The sequence below is a fragment of the Rhinopithecus roxellana genome, chromosome 15, assembly GCF_007565055.1.
Source record: "Rhinopithecus roxellana isolate Shanxi Qingling chromosome 15, ASM756505v1, whole genome shotgun sequence".
Lineage (NCBI taxonomy): Eukaryota > Metazoa > Chordata > Mammalia > Primates > Cercopithecidae > Rhinopithecus > Rhinopithecus roxellana.
Window position 1 is genome coordinate 112,963,438 of NC_044563.1, and position 22,410 is coordinate 112,985,847.

General features: G+C 33.1%; 1 protein-coding gene across 8 annotated transcripts in view; it reads left to right on the forward strand.

Annotated features, from left to right (window-relative positions):
• IMMP1L (inner mitochondrial membrane peptidase subunit 1) overlaps positions 1–22,410 on the forward strand; it is a 76,906-nt gene that overhangs the window by 27,236 nt on the left and 27,260 nt on the right. For 4 of the 8 annotated variants that reach the window (XM_030917979.1, XM_010358317.2, XM_010358319.2 and 1 more), the window contains 3 exons: positions 4,163–4,421; positions 18,510–18,643; positions 21,088–21,176. The exons of 1 other annotated variant lie outside the window; for it this stretch is intronic. In XM_030917979.1, coding sequence (XP_030773839.1) covers positions 4,343–4,421; positions 18,510–18,643; positions 21,088–21,176 — 302 coding nt within the window. In that variant the 5' untranslated portion in view covers positions 4,163–4,342. Of the gene's footprint in view, positions 1–4,162; positions 4,422–7,232; positions 7,309–18,509; positions 18,644–21,087; positions 21,177–22,410 lie in introns of all 8 variants that reach the window. 3 more of the 8 variants (XM_010358321.2, XM_030917981.1, XM_030917980.1) reach the window with 2 other exon arrangements.

Genomic DNA, 22,410 nt, shown 5'->3' on the forward strand with positions numbered 1-22,410 from the left:
TAAAGTATTCACAGACACAATCCCTGTTACTTCATTTGGGCATCATCTTTAAAGCTTAGGATTTTAAATATACTTTTTTTTTAATTGAGGGAAAAATTAGGTTTTAACTTTTGTCACCAAATAAAAATAAAATGCCAGTTATTTGAAAATTATTTGTATAAACTTCTTTTAAATATTAAGTAAGATTTCTTCTGCAAGTTATGAACATTTATGAGGTCTTCAATTATTCTTTTTATTGTTCAAAATGCTTTCACTATATGTTCTGACTATGGGCTATGATGTTGTAGAAAAGTGTTTTTGCATACCCTGATATTTTTGTTTTTATCTTGTCCGTAATGTATATTATTAACTTCATGATTATTATATTACTTAATTTTATATTTATATTTCCTAATGAAAGTAATTGCCTGTTTAAAAGTGTTTTTTTGTCTCCCATTACAGTGCCGAAATTCAAGGTGATTGTAATAACTCTTCACTAAGCATTTAGATATTTTTCACTTGTCAATTGCATTTTTTAGTTTAAAGCATCAAATTAAGTATTATTTTATCCTGGCTTTTATTTTAATTCGTGCATTTAAAAACAAATTCAGATAAGAGATAGTTTGAAAATAAATTCAGTATATTATTTATGAGTGTAGCAACACATTAGCATTGGGTTCACAATAGATCATATCGCTTTATTCCATCTTACAAGCTTAGCAGCACAAACAGAATAATCAACATATTATTTGGCTGTCATCTGCTGAACAGAAACCAGAGATCACAAGGAGGTTTTCCCTAGCTGTGGTGATGGCCTTTTTGTTCCAAGCCCCCATCTGGGAGGGCCATGGTGTGTTATCATATGGAACGCGGGGTTTTCTGTAATCTGCTTAGCTGCACTGCAGTTTGAATCTTCATTCCATGTTTGTGTAATTTATAATTTTAATGAGACCATGGCTCTTGTGGGCTTTGAAATATATTAAAAGCTCTTTTGTGCATATGCTTTTGTTCTTGCTTAATAGGCTCAGTGTATTTAAAACTGATGAATTTTTATTCATGAATTTGGATGTCTGGAGATTAACTCAGACTGAATATCATTGCACTCATCTATTGATGGTTAGAAAGTTTTTTTGTTACTGTTATTATTTTGCTTTTGTGTGTGTGTATGTGCAATGTCTATGTGATACTTGTAACCAGAAAAGGAATAAACCTACATAGTTGTAAAAGGCTAAAAATAAGTAGCATGACTAGGTCATAAAAAATTGATTTAAATTTTATTCATCTTATTTATTGATACTCACATTTCAATTTCATCTTTAGTCTCAGTATTACAGATAAATATTATAAAGGAATAATTATGAAAAAACAACTTTTAAAATGAGTTAGTACCTTAAGAACATGTTTATATTCAAATCATATTCCATTGTGTGACAAAGGTAGACTTTGTGTTTTAATTGTATAATATCAGTTGTCTAGTCATTCTAAATGAATAATTACATTTCTTAAATTAAATTATTTTCCGTTTTACTTATTTCTCTAAAACCCTTTTTATTAAAGGATTTTTAAAAGAATTTCATTGATACGATGAAAAGACTAATAGAAAAGCCACCTACTAATAATTTATAATGTTGATCTTTTTATTTTGTGAATATTCTGAAGTATACTAAATGCCTCAAATCTCTGTAGTTGCTACTTAAATGTACTTTAAAAATTTGAATATAACCAATTACAATAACAACATAGAAAACAGTTCATGCCTTTCTAGATCCAAACATGTTTTTTGAAGTTGCTATCTTTTGAGATCGATGAGGGAGTAACATAGACCTCACTAGTCTTTTATGAAATTGCTCAAGAGACAATTTTTTAAAAAACCTAAATTTGCTGGACTAAAGCATTTGTAACTACATCACATCATTCTTTTTTTATTCATTGATGGTCAGCAATTTGGCAGGTCTTCTCTTCTCCCACCGCCATCCTTAAACTGAAAATATGAAGTAGAAGCTAAATGACAGGATTTCATACTTTCTTTTCTAAGCTTATCTACCAGATTTGACACTGGAATGTTTGTTCTTCCATAATTAACCCTCTGCTTCAGTATTTTTGTTAGTTGCACCATTTCATTTGGCTGAGGAACATATTATTGAAAATATAAGACCTGCTAAAGTGGTGCTGTCCATTAGAAATATAATATGAATCACATAATCAACTGTAACCAAAATATTTTCAATATGTAATCAATATAAACATTAACAAAATACTTTCCCTTTTTTGTATTAAGTCTTCGAAGTCCAGTGTGTGTTTAATACTTACAGTACATCTCAATTTGGACTAGTCATCTTTCAAGTGGCCTCATAAGGCTAGTGGCTATGTTATTGAACAGTATAGTTCTAAAGTATTACACAATTGTAACAAAATATCATAACAAAAATATGTACTTTTTACATTTCTCGTTATTTTTCTAGTAATATCCTGGTCAAGGTAACCAAAGAATATTCATGTGCTATGTAGTTGAAATTACATAAAGTTTTTTATAGCACTGATACCATTGGCTTATATCTTTCTCTGTGATACATAAAATCTAATTGTGTCACCTGATTGCTGAGTACCTATCCGACATTGTACAGATATGTTTAAAGAGATTGTGATGATGAGGTGATAATGACTAATGTAATAAATGTGGAGTGTCCCTCAAAAATTGTAGGCAAATCAAACTTGTCAAGTAAGCCATATTGTAAGTATACCAAGGAGCTTAGTTTTACAGGAATTCTATGGCAAATCTTAGTACTTTTTTTTTATATATATAAAACTTACAACGTCTTCTCTTCTCATCCTTAGATTTATTCTGGACAGATTTTTGTGTAAATGTATATGAATCTCTCTTTTCATATAAATTTGCTTGGATAAGCTGGTATAGCTGTAAATGTCATGGGTGGAAGAAGCTGATTATAAAATATTTTCTAAATTTCTCTAGAATCCTACACATTTAAAATGTTCTGTACATATTTAAATGTGAGGAGAGATTTCTTCACTGATAACTGTTTTAAAAACATAATTGTTAAGAATTATAAAACCTTGAATTATAGTAGATTTGAATTGATTGAAATATTTTAAAGTACAGTTATAAAATGATGAAGGAAATTCATGTAAAATACTGTAGGCATACATATTTTATTTAAAATGGTCATATATAATTGACCTTGCTCAAGTATGACTTAGAGAAAACTATATTTATGAAATCTCTGAGTTTTTCACATTTTCTAAATTTTGAGGGCTATGACCTAATTTTATGTAATATCATTTTTAGCTATTAGCCAATGCCTGCTGTAATCTTGGACTCACTTACATTTTTATTGACTACTCCCTGTGACTCCTGCATTTAAAGTGTTGGCACAAAATGTTAAACTATTCTTTAAACAATACCTCTAGTTTCTTGGAGATGATAAATCCGTCCATTGATTTCCTAATTTTATTATGTACACAGTCAATTGTAATCCAAGATTATAGCAAACAAGATGTTAATTTCTAGACATAATCTATGTACATTTCAATTACAGAGCATGATTGTTATAGAAGCACAGAATAAAAAGGAATAACATTTGTGCTATCCTCACAGGAGCTGTCAATAAAAGATGTAATAGGGGATTTAGAAATCTGGAAATGGCCAACTAATTTATGTGAATCTATTTTATTTCAGCTAGAAAGACCAAGCTCTTTTTCGTCTGCACTGCATATTGCAGAGCACAGGCTGTCTATACAAAACCAGGCGGCTGCATATGGATAGTCCCTTGATATCATTCACTTGCTGTGTAATCTTATTATGCAAAGTTCTAATCTTCACCTAGAATGAATGCCTCTGGGTCAGAATATAGTCATATCAGGGTTTTTGAGGTCATGTTTTGTGATCCTTAGCTTATTCTTCTAAGTAGGGCTGGGATTTAAAGGGTATTCCCCAGATACTAGCAGAGATAGACAGCAGAACCTGCTGCCTTTTTGGAAGACAAGACCAACATGAGGTCCCTGGTAGGATTAAACTTGATTTGTAGCTGTAGGATTTTTTAACAGATGTATTATTGGACAGGGAATAGGGGGCCACCAGCACAGCAAAATTGAATCACGACTGACATTCTCAGGGAGTTTGCTGCCTGCTAAAACAGCAGCTGCATGTGGATTTGACTTCTTTCAGGTGAAGCGACTTCCAGTCATTTGGAAAGGATGGGATGAAAAGGAACCTTGGTGATAATTTTGATGTCTGCAAGATTTAGTACCAGTGTAATGGGATTATCGATAACACCTTCACTGCAGAAAAAGCCACCTGGTGCTATAACTGGCAGCAACCGAGAACTAATCCTTTCCCATCTCTTGGATGTCATTCATGAAGCTCAAAGCTATTTCTACCCTGCTAACTGTGATTAATTTTATAAACAACAACAACAAAAAATCAGGTGATCAAGGCAAAGAATATGCTTTTTATAATATGTAACCTTATTTTAAGCTATGTGACTTAAAGTTATGCAAGACGTATACGAACTGTAAGCTATATGATCCAAAATTTATTAAGCTATTGAAATAGAAAAGTTGATTAATGATGTCTTGGTTTTTTTAGTTGAAGGACGTAAATTATTTACTATTGGTAACAATTCATATTTGAGATCATATATTAATTTAAGTAGTTTTATATTCTTATGGCCATAGAGCCACTATGAAATTAATCAAAATGTCTAGCTGTAAGGAATTGAAATAATTTGTTTTGTCATATGTTTTACCTGTTTTGACTGCTTCAGTTGCTATTGATGCAGTGTTTTTGGATAAATGTTTTGAATAAAACACAATTTGAAATATATAGACACCTATATTTTTTGTAATGAAGGTATTGCTAGCTGAAACTGCTGATGAAAGGGCTTTTGGTGAAAGTATATGATTTTAATATATAAAAGTATAGAGTAAATAGGAATACTGAATGACATATTTTTTAAAATCAGTGATTCTTAGGTAACTTTTCCTTTAGATGGAGGTTTAGTTGTTTGCTTAAAACTTGGGTGTTAGTTAATTGATTTTTTTAGCTTTTATTTCATCTAAAAACTTTATCAAATACTTTGGTTAGAGGTGTTAATTATTTTAATATTTTTCTCTAACACGATCCAATATAAACTGAGAGAAAATGAAGTGAAAGTATCCCATCAGTCACCCAAACAGTATGCAACGTAACTGCCAAGACTAGAAAAGATAATTAGTGTTGTCAGTGTTATGATCTTAGAGTACTTAATTTAAAAATATTTATTCATAGAACTTGATTTTTATCTCATAGTTTTTTTGTTTAGTAGCTTTATCTTTTAAAAAATAAATTATACAGCCTCAGTCTAAACTCTAACATTTTAACTAAATATAGGTGACTAAAGTATTTTCTTGAAATTATGAAAATATTTAAAATATAACCAATATTATACCTGATGTACACCGTTAATGTAACTACCACCTCTGTTTATGTGTGGTACCTTTTTATTTATTTTCCATATAAGGTCTTTACTAGAAAAGTCAGCAAATATAATGAATTTATACAGAGTTCACGGGTTTGGTTTAACCGGTTCCAAGCTATTGTATTTCAAATTGTATTTCCAAACTTTAACCACATTTTGAATGAATGAATGAGAAAGCCTGCCAGTATTTCCAGTAAACTGCATTGTGTTACTTTATGAAGGATGACTTTTGCCTTCTATATGTATTTTTGCTGTTTGAAAAAAATTTTATTTTATTATGATGAAAGAAGCTATCCATGAAGTAAGTGGACTTAAATCTTTTTCTTATCCTCATAATAAAATTACTTATTTTAAATCTAAAATATTTGGTTTATGTGTAATTTCACGTTATTTTGCCAGGTAGGCTATTATCTCAGCATAACTCTCTGTGGTAATTTATAGTATTATGTATTTATTTTTAAAGTAGTTTTGAATTCAAAATAGAATTTGTCTGGAAGCTTTTATTAAACCTGGTCAGTGTTTACTTTTTTACTTTTTATTCAGTATTTACCGAACAGCTCTTGAGAGTCAGTATTTTTTCCTTCTCCATTCTAGGGGTCATTCTTATTTGATTAGAGATGGTTATTTTCTTTGGAAAGTCTCAAATAAACTTATCTGAAGTAAATTCAACATAAAAAATAAGATCTTCTCAATGGTATACATTCTTTTCATAAAAATATAGGTTATTTGAATTTTAATATCTGTTGATAACTTATAAGAAATTTGGCTTATCTTAAAAAGATAGATACTAATTTGCAGCACAGGCAACTCATGATGTCAATAAGACTTAAGGGAATTATTTTTGGAGACGAGAGTGGGATATAGGATGAAATGAGAAGAAATGTTTTAGAAAGAATGGTAAGTCAGGTATAACAAAAGAATAAGGTGGGGCTGGGCATGGTGGCACCCACCCCTGGTCCCAGACACTCGGGAGGCTGTAGTGGGAGGATTCTTTGAGCCCAGGAGTTGGAGGCTGATCGCTCTAAAAGTGTTCATGAACTGTGGCACAGCGAGGGTTAGCCTATGATAATGCTAAATTACATTTCTTTTTGAATTAATATTCTTCCACTGTTATTCATACAACTGCTATATTGATTTGAAATAGACCATTTAGTGGTTGGATTATTGGTGAATGAGTGTGTTTGTTTTGGTATTTTACTTTTTAGAAGGTGATGGTTTGTTATATTAAAATGATCAACTCCTTATTCTTTGTAAACGTAAGGTGAGTTTCAATTTTGGTTATATGTAAAAATGTGAAATTCAGAAAATGCCACTGGACTAATGAAATACATTGAAGCATTAGCATTATAATGTTTACTTGATGAAAGTTTATAGAATTATCCCAAAGTTAACATTCACTTTAAAGATAATGAATGGATAAATTTTGTCAAGTCTCTGAAAATATTGAGTATGTGTCAGTGGTCTTAAAGGACAGGATAAAGTCCTTTACTGGACTTCCTTTATGGGAGCTTTTTAAAACTGTGGTATCTGCAGCTGGAGATTCTCTTTCATTAGCTCTGTGATGTAGGATGAGAATCATTAGAATCGCAGGGAGCCTGGGAATTTGGATTTTTAGTTTTTAATTTTGGTTGATATTAGGTTTTCATGTTATTTTGATGCTGCAGTCAAATTTGAAACAGTATTCACTGCTTTAAACCTTAAAGTAATGGCAGTTATTTCCTCTGCTGATGAGACAAAATAAACAGGTTTGGTGTGTTTTTCTCATTCTTTTTGAGACAGGGTCTTGCTTTGTTGCCCAGGCTGGAGTGCAGTGGTAAGATCATGGCCCACCTCAGCCTTAACCTCCTGGACTCAGGTAATCCTCCCAAGTAGCTGGGACTACAGCTGTGCACCTCATGCCCAGCTAATTTTTTAATTCAAAATAAAGAGGTTTTAATAAAATCTTCAGAGATTATGAGAGTATCAGTGCCTTGAGTTTACAGTTTTAGAAAATAAAAAACAATCTCTATACAAATCTTACAGTAGATTTAACACTTACGGATTTGAACAATTCATGAGCAGCCCTGAAGGTGATTTTTGAAATGGCAGGAATTTGAATTACTTTGATGGAGACTTTGCTGTGTGAGAGTGAATTATTTAGCTATTGAGCAGAGTATACTACTCAGCATAATGAGTCTTTGTTGTTCTCTACTTGTCACAATAACTTCTTCTTAGGATCTTAAGTGGACATATATCTCTCAGTTACCTTTTATGCATCATTCTGTGGGGAAAATGGATTTTGTGTAAGTATTCTTGTCTTTGAACATCTCCAAGGTCTCAGAAATGTCAAAATCTATTTTTTCTTTCCCAAATGAAGGTAAATGTGGCAAAACTATGATGTAATTTGTTTTCTCCTTCCCTGTCTAACTTGTTTCTGCTCACCCTTAATGTGAACACTTCTTTAAATGCTAATTTATTCTCAAACTCTGTTCCTCTATCAGAACAAAAATACATTAATGACATTAAATCATTTCTGTGATTGCTTATACTTTAGAATGAATGAATTTGTGTAAACTGATGGTCTTAGTTAACATTTGACATATAGATATATACATATATAATGTATTTATATATGTATGTGTATATATATGTTTTTCCTATTTCTGAAACAAAATGCTTTCTCTTTTCAAAGGCATTTCAGACCTGAACAATCAGGTGGACAACTTCTTTGTGGCTTTGGGTATTTTGAAATTACTTTAAGTCTACTTCAGTAATTGGATCCAAATCAGAATCTTAGAATTGGATGCCTATGCCCAGAAATTTCTAAAGATGGAGGAATCTCTAATTTCTTTTCAGCTTCTTAGGTTCACTCTGCTCAATCTTTTTAGCTGGTTTTAACATCAGTCCTACCTCTATCTTTACTATGTGTCTCTATTCCCAGATACCTATTTTATAGTATCCAAAAATTTTTTTCATTTAAATTGAGAGGCAGTATGGTGTAGTGTTGGATGTTAGACCCAAAAAGCTTCATTTTGAATTCTGGCCCAGCCTCTAATGAGCTGCATGACTTTGAATAGTTCCTTCATCTCTCTGCGCCTCAATTTCTTTATCTGAAAAATGAAATACCTAAGGGGCTGGGCGCAGTGGCTCATACCTGTAATCCCAGCACTTTGGGAGGCCAAGGCGGGTGGATTACAAGGTCAGGAGATCAAGACCATCCTGGCTAACATGGTGAAATCCTGTCTCTACTAAAAATACAAAAAATTAGCCAGGTGAGGTGGCGCACGTCTGTAGTCCCAGCTACTCGGGAGGCTGAAGCAGGAGAATGGCGTGAACCCGGGAGGGGGAGCTTGCAGTGAGCCGAGATTGCACCACTGCACTCCAGCCTGAGCCACAGAGTGAGACTCTGTCTCAAAAAAAAATTTTTTTTTAAAAAAGAGATGCCTGAGTTCTCATAGGGTTGTTTTAAGGATTAAACGAGTTAATATATGTAAAGTAATGAAAAATCTCTTAAAAGGTTTCTGTGGAGGATCCTCCGATACTTCTTTTGCTGTATGACACAGTCACAATTTTTATGGTGCTTTTCACTTTTTCCCTAGCTTTTCTATTATTTGAAAGAATATGTAGGTTCCCCTTTAAAGAAATTGGTTCTCTACATTAATGACTTAGTTTTTTTTTAAATGTAAATGTGATAGGAATTTAAGAAGTAACAGGTGATAGGGAATTTAAGAAGTAACAGATTCTGAATTTTTTGATGCCCAAGCTTCCCAAATTTTTTCACAGCACACATGGTACATAGTAAGTTATACAACATATAGTAGTAAATGACTGGATAACTAGGGCTGCCCAAGGCTGGCAATGGCTATTGGTCACCAAGAGTTTAGAGCAGTCACTTGGAGGACTTATTAAAATACAGATTGCTGAACAACACTTCCTAAGTTTCTGATTCTAATAAATCTTGTATTTAACCAAATCAGTTTGAAGATGATGCCATTGATGCTGGTCTGAGGAATCACAGTTTAGTAATTACTTCTTTAATGTTCTGTATCCTGGTGTGGTAGGTAGGAAAATGGCCCTCCAAAGATGTCTGCATCCTAATCCCCAGAACCTTTGAATATGTTACCTTACATGGCAAAAGGGACTTCACAGATGTGATTAAATTAAGGACTTTGAGATCATTGTGAATTATCTAGTTGGGCTCAGTGTAATCACCAGGGTCCTTAAAAGAGTAAAAAGGGGGCAGGAGAGAGAGAGAAAAACAGACAGACAGACAGACACACAGACAGAGGAAGAAGTGAACATGGAATAATGGCCAGGGAGATTAAAGACTTTGAGATTGAACAAAGGGGCTATGAGTAAAGGAATGTTAGTGCTTCTAGAAGTTGGGAAAGGTAAGGAAATGGATTCTCCCCTAAACCCTTTAAAAAGAAATAGTCTTGGTTTTTTAGCCCAGTGGTACCCATGTTAGACCTCTGACCTATCAACTGTAAGATTATAAATTTGTGTTGTTTTAAGCCATTAAGTTTATGGTAATTTGTTGGCACCGATAGAATACTAGTACATCTGTAACCAGTTCTGTTTACCAGTTCGCTTTGTGCTAAAAGTTCCCAGTCTTAGCTCATGACATCAGCTCATAACAGAGAGTAAATAAAAACACAAAAGGCAAGAGCTCCCTTATTTTTCTACCATCAAACTGTCAAAACTACCAGTATGTTAACCCATGTTTTTCTTCCCTTTTATTACATTGGAGGAAGTACCCAAACTTCTATCAAAACCCAATCTGTCGGCCTTTGTTTGATCCTATTCTCTATTGCCCTGTTTTTTTAAAATTGAAGTTATATATATGTGTGTGTGTGTGTGTGTGTGTGTATATGTATGTATAATTTAGCATCTAAATATATATATTTTAATTTAGAATCTTTAAGATGGAGAGCACCCCTTCAATGATTAAGAGAGACACAAGATGGAAATAATGGTTTTATTACTCACAGGTCCAGGGTACATGATATACCTGGAGGCCATACGCGGAGGTCAGGGAGCACTTCAGAGGGAAGGAGAGGGAGAGAGATCCATGGGTTAATGCCTTCATTGAGGTCTAAGGCCTTATCCAAACAGGTTTCTCACTGGGTGATTTTTCTTTAACACTTAATAATTGTATACATTTATGGTACAGTATGATTTTGATACATATGTACAGTGTGTAATGATCAAATCAGAGTAATTAACATATCTGTCATCTCAAACATTTATCATTTCTCTGTTGGGAATGTTAAAAATCTTATAGCTCTTTGAAAATATGCCCTAAATTATTGTTAACTATAGTCACCTTGCAGTGCAATAGAACAGTAGAATTTATTTCTCCTATATAGCTGTAATTTTGCATCTGTTAGCCAATCCGTTCTTATCATGTCTCACACTTTTCAGCCTCTAGTAATCACTATTCTATCTCCTTCTGTGAAATCAACTTTTTTAGCTTTCATGTATGAGTGAGAACATATGATATTTGTCTTTCTATGCCTGGCTTATTTCACTAACATAATTATCCTCCAGGCTCATACATTTTGCCTTGTTTGACAGGATTTCATTGGTTTTTGTGGCTGAATAGTATTCCGTTGTGTATATATACCACATTTTCTTTATTCATTAATCTGTTGGACATGTAAGTTGATTCCAAATCTTGACTATTGTGAATAGTGCTGCAATAAACATAGGAGTGCAGACATCTCTTCAACATACTGATTTCCTTTCTCTTGGATACACACCCAGTAGTGGAATTGCTGGGTCGTATGGTAGTTCTATTTTGTAGTGTTCTTTTTTATATATGTTTTATATCCTGTAAAACATTTTTGTTATAGTCTTAAACAGCATCAGTATCTTTATCCAAATATGTATGTACTCTTCAATTCTCTTCCTTCCTTCTTGGATTTGCCTAAGTCTTTTTTTTTGTTTTGTTTTGTTTTGAGACGGAGTTTCGCTCTTTTTGCCCAGGCTGGAGTGCAATGGCATTATCTCGACTCACTGTGACCTCCGCCTCACGCGATTCTCCTGCCTCAGCCTCCCGAGTAGCTGGGACTACAGGCATGTGCTGTAGTCCCACACCTGGCTAATTTTGTATTTTTAGTAGAGATGGGGTTTAGTTGCTCCATGTTGGTCAGGCTGGTCTCCAACTCCCGATATCAGGTGATCCCCCCTCCTCGGCCTCCCAAAGAGTTGGATTACAGGCATGAGCCACCGCACGCGGCCTATTTACCAAATTCTATCTGACAACATTTTGTTTTTGCCTGAATTATTCCTGTTAGTATACATATTATTACAGTTGTGCTGGCAAAAATATTTGCAAAACTTGTTTTCGGAAAGTGTTTTTATTTTTTTCTTTAGCTTTTGAGGTATATTTTCATCAGGCATAGAATTATAGTTTGGTGATTTTCATACTTTAAAAATGCCATTTTATTTTATTCTGGTTTTAATTATTTCTTATGTAAAGGTAGCGATTCCATTTTGTTGAAGAGACAAAATTGTTTCTTTGAAAATAAGGTAAATTTCTGACCAATTTTAAACTTTTCTCAATGTCTTTTTCAGCATCTTGACTATACTGTGCCTGGATGTATCTGTGTGTTTTGTGTTTATCCTGTTCATGGTTTGTAGAATTTCTTGAGTTTGTGAGTTAATGTCTTTCATCAATTTGGATAGTTACCTACCAGTATTTCTTCAAAATATTGCTTCTGTCCTATTCTTGATTCCTCTCCTTTAGGTCTCTGATTATATTAATACTGTTTCTCCTGGATCGTGTACCTGCTTTCCTCTGTGTCCTTCAGTCTTATTACTTTCTCCCAACTTGCCCAGTTCACTTGTCTTCTGTTAGGCTGAGCCCAGTAGGCAGAATCTGCTGGTAGATTCATGTAATGCATTAATTTTAGTTATTGTATTTTATTTTGTAGTATTGTGTTGTGTATAATTTCCACTTGATTTCTAATAGATTTTTGGTCACTGCTGACTTTTATCTTTTTCTGTTTGTTTTGAATGTTAATCATGGTTATTTTAAAGTGTTCAAATGTTAAGTTCAATACCTGAATCACCTGTTGCTCTCTTTCTGTTTTGTGTTTTTTTTTTCTCTTGGCTTTCAGTCATTTGATTCTATTTTATAATGTGCTTTGATTGAATGCAATCATTTGGTACTATTTTATAGAATGCTTATAATCTTTAATTGAATTAAACTAAAAATTATAGCCCAATTTTTTAAATGGGCAAAGTGTTTGAGTAGACATTTTTCAAAAGAATAGTGATCAATACAATAAACACATGAAAGAGGTGCTTATGAATATTTTGTTATTAAGGAAATGCAAATCAAAGCCACAGTGAGATTCATACTCCCTGGGATGGCTACAATCAAAACATGGATGGTAACAAATGTTGGCAAGGATGTGGAGAAATTGGAAACCTTATGCATTACTAGTAAAAATGTACAGTGGTGCAATTGCTTTGGAAAACAGTTCGGTCATTCTTCAGAAAGTTAAAGGCATCACTGTTTTTAATGGCATTTTCATTAGAGAAATCTTTTCTGATTCATCCTAAAGAAAGTATGCCTCACCCATTGTTCTCTATCACTTTACTATATTTTTCTTTACAGAAATTTACTTAATGTATTTATGTATTTATTTGTTTACTTTGTGTATATATGATATCTTCCCCACTATACTATAAACTGTATGAGAGAAGGCATCATGTTCACTACTGTATTCCCAGGGCTGAACACAGTATCTGGTACATAGTAGTAGCTCAATAAGTATTTGTTGAATGAATGAAGTCACGCTTTTCCCCCCAAGTGTTTGTTTTGTAGAAGTTTTATTCTACAAAAAAAGCTGAGAAAAATAGTGCAGTGCACATTTGTATACACTTCACTTGGATTTAACAATGAACATTTGCCACATTAGCTTTCTATCTTCCTCCATATATAATATATCTGTGTGTGTGTATATATGTGTATGTATCAATTTGTCTTCATCTCTATACATGATTTTTAGCAGTAGAAGTGAACCATATGAAAGGAAGTTGCAGTCATAGCATTTTTCTCAAAATAATTCCTTGTTTATCTCCTATGAACAAGGTCATTCTACATAGCATGATATTGTTAAGAAGTTTAACACTGAAACAGTGATATATTTTTATGTACAATATTCAGATTTACCCAGTTGTCCCCAAGTCTTTCATAGCTTTCTTTTTCCTTTTGCTCCAGGATCCAATTCGATATTTCATATTGTATTTGGTTGTCATGTCCTTCTATTTTCTTGTAATTGAAAATAGTACTCTTAGTATAATTTTTCCTTTCATTAAATTTATACTTTTTAAGTGTTCAAGCTGGTTGTCTTGTTGAATGTCTGCAATATGGATATGTCTTGATTGTTCATGATCAGATTTAGGTTACACATTTTTGGCAAGAATGGTACACAGATGATGATGTACTTGTCATTCCATTGGTAAGAGGCTACATGATATTAGTATGCTGCTAAATTTGGTCATTTAGTTAAGATAGTGTTTACCAGATCTTCCCATTGTAAAGATACCTTGTTCCCTTTGTAAAAAAAAAAATCTACTTTGATACTTTTCAAATATCCTGTTGACCAACAATGTTTCACTCAGTGTATTTTAGGATGCATCAATGGCCCTTGTCTAAATCAGTTATTACACTGGTGATAATTTTATCATTCCTTCTACATTTATTAGCTGTCATCTTTTGATAAAGAACTTTCCCTGTCCCCAACACATGCATCTTTTTAAAAATTTCATTTTTAATTTAATGTATTATCAATTACTGTTACTATTTTTAGGCTTATATTGTCCCTAATTTAATGTATTATCAATTACTGTTACTATTTTTAGGCTTATATTGTCCCAAATTTGGCCATTGGATGACCCCTCAGAATGGTTCCTTTGTTTGCATCAGTCTTTGAGCACTGACTGTTTTGCTCTGGTGGAGAATGATACTTAGAAACCAAAAATGTGGGCACTAAGTGCTCATAATTACTACAGTGTCATTGCTTCTTACAATGGCCTTTTCACAGTGGACAGAGCTAGGATGACATTTTTAAATAGGCAAACAGATAAATATATACATGTTTATTTGAGTAAATTTGTTTTGATAACTCAAGTTTATCCTTAAGGTCCCTTTACATATTTGTTGCTTCTTTTTCTCACAGTGAGAAACAACTTAAATATTTGCTCACTTTTACTATCTGAAATATATATAAAATACTACAACCAACAACAACTTACTAAGATACGTTCTAGATTACTTTCAGTGTTTTTCCTTTTGTATTTAGTTGGTATGTAATAAATGTATTTATTACTGGGATACAGTGATATTTTGCTACATGTATATATTATATAATGATCAAATTGGGGTAATTAGCATATTTACCTCAAACACATCATTTCTTTATGTTGTGAACAGTGAAGATCTTCTTGTAGCTTTTTGAAAATATACAATAAATTATGGTTAACCGTATTCACCCAACAGTGCTGCAGAAGGCAGGAACTCATTCCTCCTATCTAGCTGTAATTTTGTGTCCATTAACCAACTTCTCATTCTCCCCTCCTACCTCCCTTTCCCAGCCTCTGATACCCATATTTGTACACTATACTTCCATAGGCTCAATTTTTTTTTTAAGCTCCTGCAGATGAGTGAAAACGTAAGGTAGTTTTCTTCCTGTGCCAGATTTATTTCTCTTAACATAATGTGCCCCAGGGTCGTTCATATTGCCTTGAATAACAGGATTTCATTCTCCTTGTGGCTGAATAATATTCCATTGTGTATGTATAGCATGTTTTTCTTTATCCGTTCATCTGATGGATATTTCAGTTGATTCTATGTCTTAGCTATTGTGAATAGTAGCTAAGCTGCAATAAACATGGGGATGTAGGTATCCCTTTGATATACTGATTTCCTTTCTTTTGGATTAATACCCAGTAGCAGGATTGCGAGAATTATTTTTTGATTCTCTTTTGAGTTTTTAAAGAAACCTCCACACTGTTTTCCATAATGACTGTACTAATTTACATTCCCACTAACAGGGTATATGAATTTTCTTTTCCCCACATCCTTGCCAGCACTTACTTTGTCTTATTTGATAATAATCTAACTGGTGTAAGATGATACCTGATTATAGTTTTGACTTGCATTTCCCTGAAGATTAGTGATGTTGAGCATATTTTTATGTATTTGTTGGCCATTTGTATGTTTTCTTTTGAAAAATGTCTATTAAGATCATTTGTCCACTTTTTAATTGGGTTATTTGGTTTTTTGCTGTTGAGTTCCTTATATATTCTGAATATTAGTCCATGTCAGATGCATAGTTTGCAAATATTTTCTCCCATTCGACATGTTGTCTTTTTACTTTGTTATTTTCATTGCTGAGCAGAAGCTTTTTAGTTTAAATCCCATTTGTCTATTTTTGTTCTTTCTTGCCTGTTCTTTTGATTTCTTAGCCATAAAATCTTTGCCTAGACCAATGTCTTGAAGTGTTTCCCTTATAGTATTATGGTTTGATCTTATTTATAAGTCTGTAATTTATTTTAAGTTGATTTTTATATATGGTTAGAGATATGGGGACTAGTTTTATCCTTCTGCATGTGGATATCCAAATTTTCGAGCACCATTTATTGAAGAGATGTCCTTTCTCCAGTGTATGTTCCTGGCACTTTGTCAAAAATCAGTTGGCTATAAATACATGGATTTATTTCTGGGTTCTCTGTTCTGTCCCATTGGTCTATGTGTTTTTATACCAATACCATGCTGTTTTGGTTACTGTAGCTTTGTAGTGTATTTTAAAGTCAGGTAGTGTAATACTATCAGCTTTATTCATTTTGCTCAATATTGCTTTGGTTATTTTGGGTCTTGTGGTTCTGTATGAATTTTAGGATTGTTTTCTAATTCTGTGAAAAATGACTTTGGCATATTGATAGAGATTGCATTGAATCTTTAGATCACATTGGGTAGTATGGTCATTTTAACAATATTAATTCTTACAATCCATGAGTATGGGCTGTCTTTCCATTTTTATTTTTTATGTCCTCTTCAATTCTTTCAGTGTTTTTGTAGTTTTCATTTTAGAGGTCCTTCACCTCCTTGGGTAAATTTATTCCTAGTTATATTTTTAATGTTTTATAGCTATTTTAAGTGGGATTGCTTTATTGATCCCATTGATTTCTTATTCAGCTAGATCATTCCTGGTGAATAAAATGCTACTAATTTTTGTATGTCGACTTTGTATCCTGCAACTTTATTGAATTCATTTATCAGTTCTAAAAGTATTTGTGGTGAAGTCTTTAGATTTCTCTATATATAAGATCATGTCATCCATAACCAGGATAGTTACTTCCTCTTTTTCAATTTGGATGCCCTTTATTTCTTTATTTTGCCTAATTGCTGTGGCTGAGACTTCCATTACTATGTTGAATAAGGGTGATTAAAGTGGGCATCCGTGTCTTGTTCCAGATCTTAGAGGACAGGCTTTCAGCTTTTCCCCCATTAAGTATGATATTAGCTGTGGGTTTGTCATATATTGCCTTTTATTGTTTTGATGTATGTTCCTTCTTTGCCTAATTTCTTGAGAGTTTGTATAATGAAGTGATGTTGAAATTTATCACATGCTTTTTCTGCATCTATTGAGATCATTTTATGGTTTTTGTTCTTCGTTCTGTTGATGTGTTATATCACGCTGTTTGATTGGCATGCGTTGAACCATCCTTGCATCCCTAGGATAAATCCCACCTGATTGTGGTGTATTATCTCTTTAATGTGTTGTTGGGTTTGGTTTGCTAGTATTTTGTTAAGGATTGTTGCATCTGAGCTCACTGGCATTTTGGCCTGTAGTTTCTCTTTTCCAGTGTCTGGTTTGGGCATTAGGGCAATGCTGACCTGAATGAATTAGGAAGAATTCCCTCAGTTTCCAGTTTTTTGGAATAGTTTGAGAAGAATTGGTGTTGGTTCTTTTTTATATGTTTGGAAGAATTCAGAGGTAAAGCCATCTGATGCTGGGCTTTTCTTTGTTGGGAGACCTTTTATTACTGGCTTTATCCTATACCAACTTTGTGATGATAATAAGCCAGTTACTTTACTAGTCTTAGGCTTTTTTTTCTTGTCTATAAATTGAGGATGATAATAATGTCTATCTTACAGAGGTATTATATGTAAATCTTGACATGTTAAGCAGATGTTACAAACTATTATTGATGTATTTTAATAAATTTAATCTGAGAACTGTATATTGTAGCCTAGGCCTAAGGGTTAGGCTATTAGTTGAGAAATGCATGATACATAGTTGTGACAGTTAAATAGGAAGGACAGATATTAGAAATATTTTAGATGAATAATATTTTTAAATTTTATGTAGCTTTTAAAAATCTTTAAATGGTACTTTATGCTGTTGTTTCATAGTATGTCTGTGTTCCTTTTGTCATATCAATAGTTAATAACTCACAAATGAATGTAACTTTATAATTTATAAAGTACTTTGACATATGTTGCTGAATTTGATTCTAAGAATCATTCTATGAGAGATTATTTCTACTAGGCCCCAGAAAGGTTAAGTAGTTTGTTGAAGATTATACAAGTTAGTAAAAGAACCAGTGTGAAACTTGAATCTCCATATTCCTATTCTAGTGATTTCTCCATTATTTTCTATTACATGGCAAGAAGTAATATATAGCAAGGAACAAATGTGAAAAACTGTTATTAGTCCTTTGAAAGAGTTACTATCTTTTTTAAGCATCTGCCTTAATAGAAGAAATAACCAAGACATGGAAGGGGACAGATGAGTTTAGAATCTACTAATTATATAATTCATATATAGACCCAGTGGCATTCGAATATAAACTTTGGTAAATCTAAATATTTAGTGGCTACAATTTGCCATTTAAAATATCATTAGTAGAACTGATAATAAACTCTTGCTTTCCTGCACCAAATTGTATTAGGCACTTAGTACATTTTAGGTGATTGTAAAATATTTTACAATAGAGCTGTTTCTTAAATGTTTTTAAATAGTATTGTTCATGAAACTTTTTGAAATTTACCATCAGGCCAATGGTGGCAGAGTCTACATAGAACTATGCTTCGTGGTGTTCTGGGGAAAACCTTTCGACTTGTTGGCTATACTATTCAGTATGGCTGTATAGCTCATTGTGCTTTTGAATACGTTGGTGGTGTTGTCATGGTAAGTTTTTATGTTCAAGAATATTCATCTTAAATATATACTTTTTTTCAAATGGAAGGAAAATGTGTTTTTCCTTTTATTATAGTTGAAGTTATTTAATGAATAAAATGTGAAAGTTAAAACATAAAATCTTTCTAAATATTGGAATAATAAGAGAGTATGTTTGAATTGGCCCTGAGAGAAGGTATAAGGACCATTACTTAAATATTTTCTGTATTCTGTTTCTAATGGGCACAAAAGGTCCTTTTGAATAGTAGAACAATAATAGTTGTTACCATTTATTGAATCCTATTTACTGTGTTTCAGGATATGTTTGATGTTTTACACTTACTAACTAATCTTTTACACTTCTTTGAGATACTTATTAGTAATCCAATATACACATGAGGAAATGAATTGAGAAAGCTTAAGTAACTTACTTGTTCCAGATCCCACAGTTAGTAAGTAACTTGAAATTTCAACATATATTTGTCCAGTTTTCAAAATTCCAGCTCATTACTACCATGTTTAACTGTAATTAAAACAAATTAATAATCTATAATTGAGACAGATTATTCTGCCTAATGTCTATATTAAAATGTTAAAGTTGTTCCCTATCCTCAACTAATACTTGTTCTTAATATTGTAGTGGGAAACTATGAACTGTGGTTGTTGATTCAAACCTTTTGTCATGTAAAGAACAAATTGATTGACCAGCCAGTTTTTTTTTTTTAATTGTTGTTATTACTGTTGTTTTTTTAAATTAGGTTTACTTTATCAGATTGACAGTCACGTAACTTCCAGTTAAGATGGAGTAATGGAAATATATATATTTAACTCAAATTTCCCTTCTTTTTTTTTTTTGTTTGAGACAGGGTCTTGCTCTGTTGCCTGGGCTGGAGTGCAATTGAGTGATTCAGTTCACTGCAGCCTCCGCCTCCTGGGCTCAAAACAGTTCTTGTGCCTCATCGTCCCAAGTAACTGGGACTACAGGGGTGCAACACCACGCCTGGCTAATTGTTGTATATTTAGTACAGATGGCGTTTCACCATGTTGTCCAGGCTGGGCACGAACTCCTGATGTCAAGTGATCTGCCCACCTTGGCCTCCCAAAGTTCTGGTTTTATAGGTATGAGCCACTGTACTTGGCTGAAACTTGCCTTCTTGATTTTTTGTAAGTTAGACTGGTACTTCCAAAGGTAGCAAACGAACTGTAATCATATTTCTTCTTATTTCCGCGTGAGTAGGAGTTTTTAAGTAAAAAGTTTTATTTACAAGTAGAGTAAATGGAGACTGTTGTATTTAGATTTTTAAGGTGGCAATGATAATTTTTTCTGATTCTGAGGTAGAGGTTGAGTATCCCTTATCTGAAATACTTGGGACCAGAAGTGTTATGGATTTCAGATTTTTTTGAATTTTGGAATATTTGCATATATATCATGAGATATTTTGGGGATGGGACCCAAGTCTGAACACAAAATTCATTTGTATTTCATATGTACCTTGTATGCATAGCCTGAAGGTAATGTTATATGCTATTTTAAAGAATTTTGTACATGAAACAAAATGTTGGCTGCATGTTGGCTATGATGCATCCCATGGGGTCAGGTATGGAATTTACCGTTTGTGGTATCATGTAGACTCTCAGAACATTTCAGATTTTAGAGCATTTAAAATTTCAGACTTTGTATTAGGGATACTTAACCTGTATATATCAAGATTATGGTTTTGAGACATACAAATAGGAAAATCTTTGATTGCTTTATTGTAAAGATGGGGTCTCTTTAAGTTGCCAGGTTTGGTCTTGAACTCCTGGCCTCAAGTCTTTCTTCCAAAGTTTTGGAATTACAGGTGTGAGCCACCATGCCTGGCCATGAAAATCTTTAAAGTCCATGTCTTCATACTAGTATTTTTCAGTAGAAAATTTAAGTTGTAGCCCCATGAAATGAGTAAGCTATTCTCTTGGAAGAGGAAGATAGGCATAAGCTCATTGAGACTAGTTTAATACTATTTAGTAAATCATCATCATGTTCACTGGATTATATGTGATAGTAATAAGAAAATGAATCATTCTCCCATTCATTCAACCAATATGTATGGTTTATCAATTTTGTACCAAACATTGTTCTTGGCTTTGGTTATATAGCTGGGAACATGAGAGAGATCTCTGCCCTCATAGAACTGACATTCTACAGGGTGGCCTATATTTGGAAACATAGGTAGTTTGTTTTATTCAGGCATTATAATGTGAAATCAATAATCCATTTATAACATATTTTTCTATATTTCCAGACTTAGTGGCTACTCTAGAGTTGAACTTATTTGAGAACTGCCAAATTTTCATGAATCATCCCCCAAGCTTTAAGAACATTTGCTTGATTTTCTTTCTTTTAAGCCTGCTCAAATGATTTATGTTAAATTTAAAAGAGATTTTGAATTTAGATTACAAATTACCTCTCTTTTCAGTGTTCTGGACCATCAATGGAGCCTACAATTCAAAATTCAGATATTGTCTTTGCAGAAAATCTTAGTCGACATTTTTATGGTATCCAAAGGTAAATTTCTGTCATGGATATATTAAATTTACAGTGAAAATATATACACACATTATGTCTTTTCTGCAGTTCCTTAACTTCATCTTTAAAAACTGTTCCATAAATAAACATGTTAATAACCAGCTAGATAAAATTTTGAGTCAAATATTTTCTTTCCATTTGAGAAATTTTAATAGTTTCTCAAACATATGCAGTCTCTTGGGTCATTGTATCTCTTGCGTTATTGTGAAAAATAATTAACAGTCCCTTACAATATACATGTAAGCTTAACTTTTTTTTATTGGGTTTTAGAATGTTTTGAGTTAAGAACTAGGAACTTAGGGATTACATTACAGATCCAAATCAATGTTTTTGTTCTTTAATTTTAAAAATAATCCTGTAGTTCTATTGATTGCTATCTTATTCTCTCTGTATAGCCTATGATGACTGTTTGATGGTTTTTATTTTTTTTAATTTTCTGATATACATTTTTTGAGAGGAGGTCTTGCTCTGGCTCCCAGGCTGGAGTGCAGTGACACAATCTCAGCTCCCTGCAGCCTCAACCTCCTGGGCTCCAGTTATCCTTCCCCTCAGTCTCCCAAGTAGCTGTGACTACAGGTATATACACCACGCCCAGATAATTTTTGTAGTTTTTGTAGAGACTGGGTTTTGCCATGTTGCCCAGGCTGGTCTCAAACTCCTGAGCTCAAGCAATCCGCTCACCTCAGCCTCCCAAAGTGTTGAGATTACAGGTGTGAGCCACCATGCCCAGCCCATTTGATGATTTTTAGATTACATCATTGTATATGGCTGAGAACCAGGAATTGTATATATTATGAGTCTCCTGATTAATTATATTAACTTGAATAACTCCTGGGCAAATATTGTTTGTCACTAATCCTTTTAAAGTCCTATTTCACGGGAGGCTGAGGCAGGAGAATTGCTTGAACCTGGGAGATGGAGGTTGCAGTGAGCCGAGATCGTGCCACTGCACTCCAGCCTGGGTGACAGAGCAAGACTCCTTCCCCCCAAAAAATAATTAAAAAATCCTATTTCAAATGGTGGTTCCAATCCTTGTGATACCCTTTATTCCAGTTAACTCTATGAGAATGATCTCTTCCAAATGAATGTCAAGTATTAATAATTTAATATATTTTCTAAAGAGCACCTCTCTGATATCCTAAAATTTTGAGTCCATTTGTTTTTTATAATTCTGAAAAAAATATATGCCTGCTTTCATTTCAGTAAACTACAA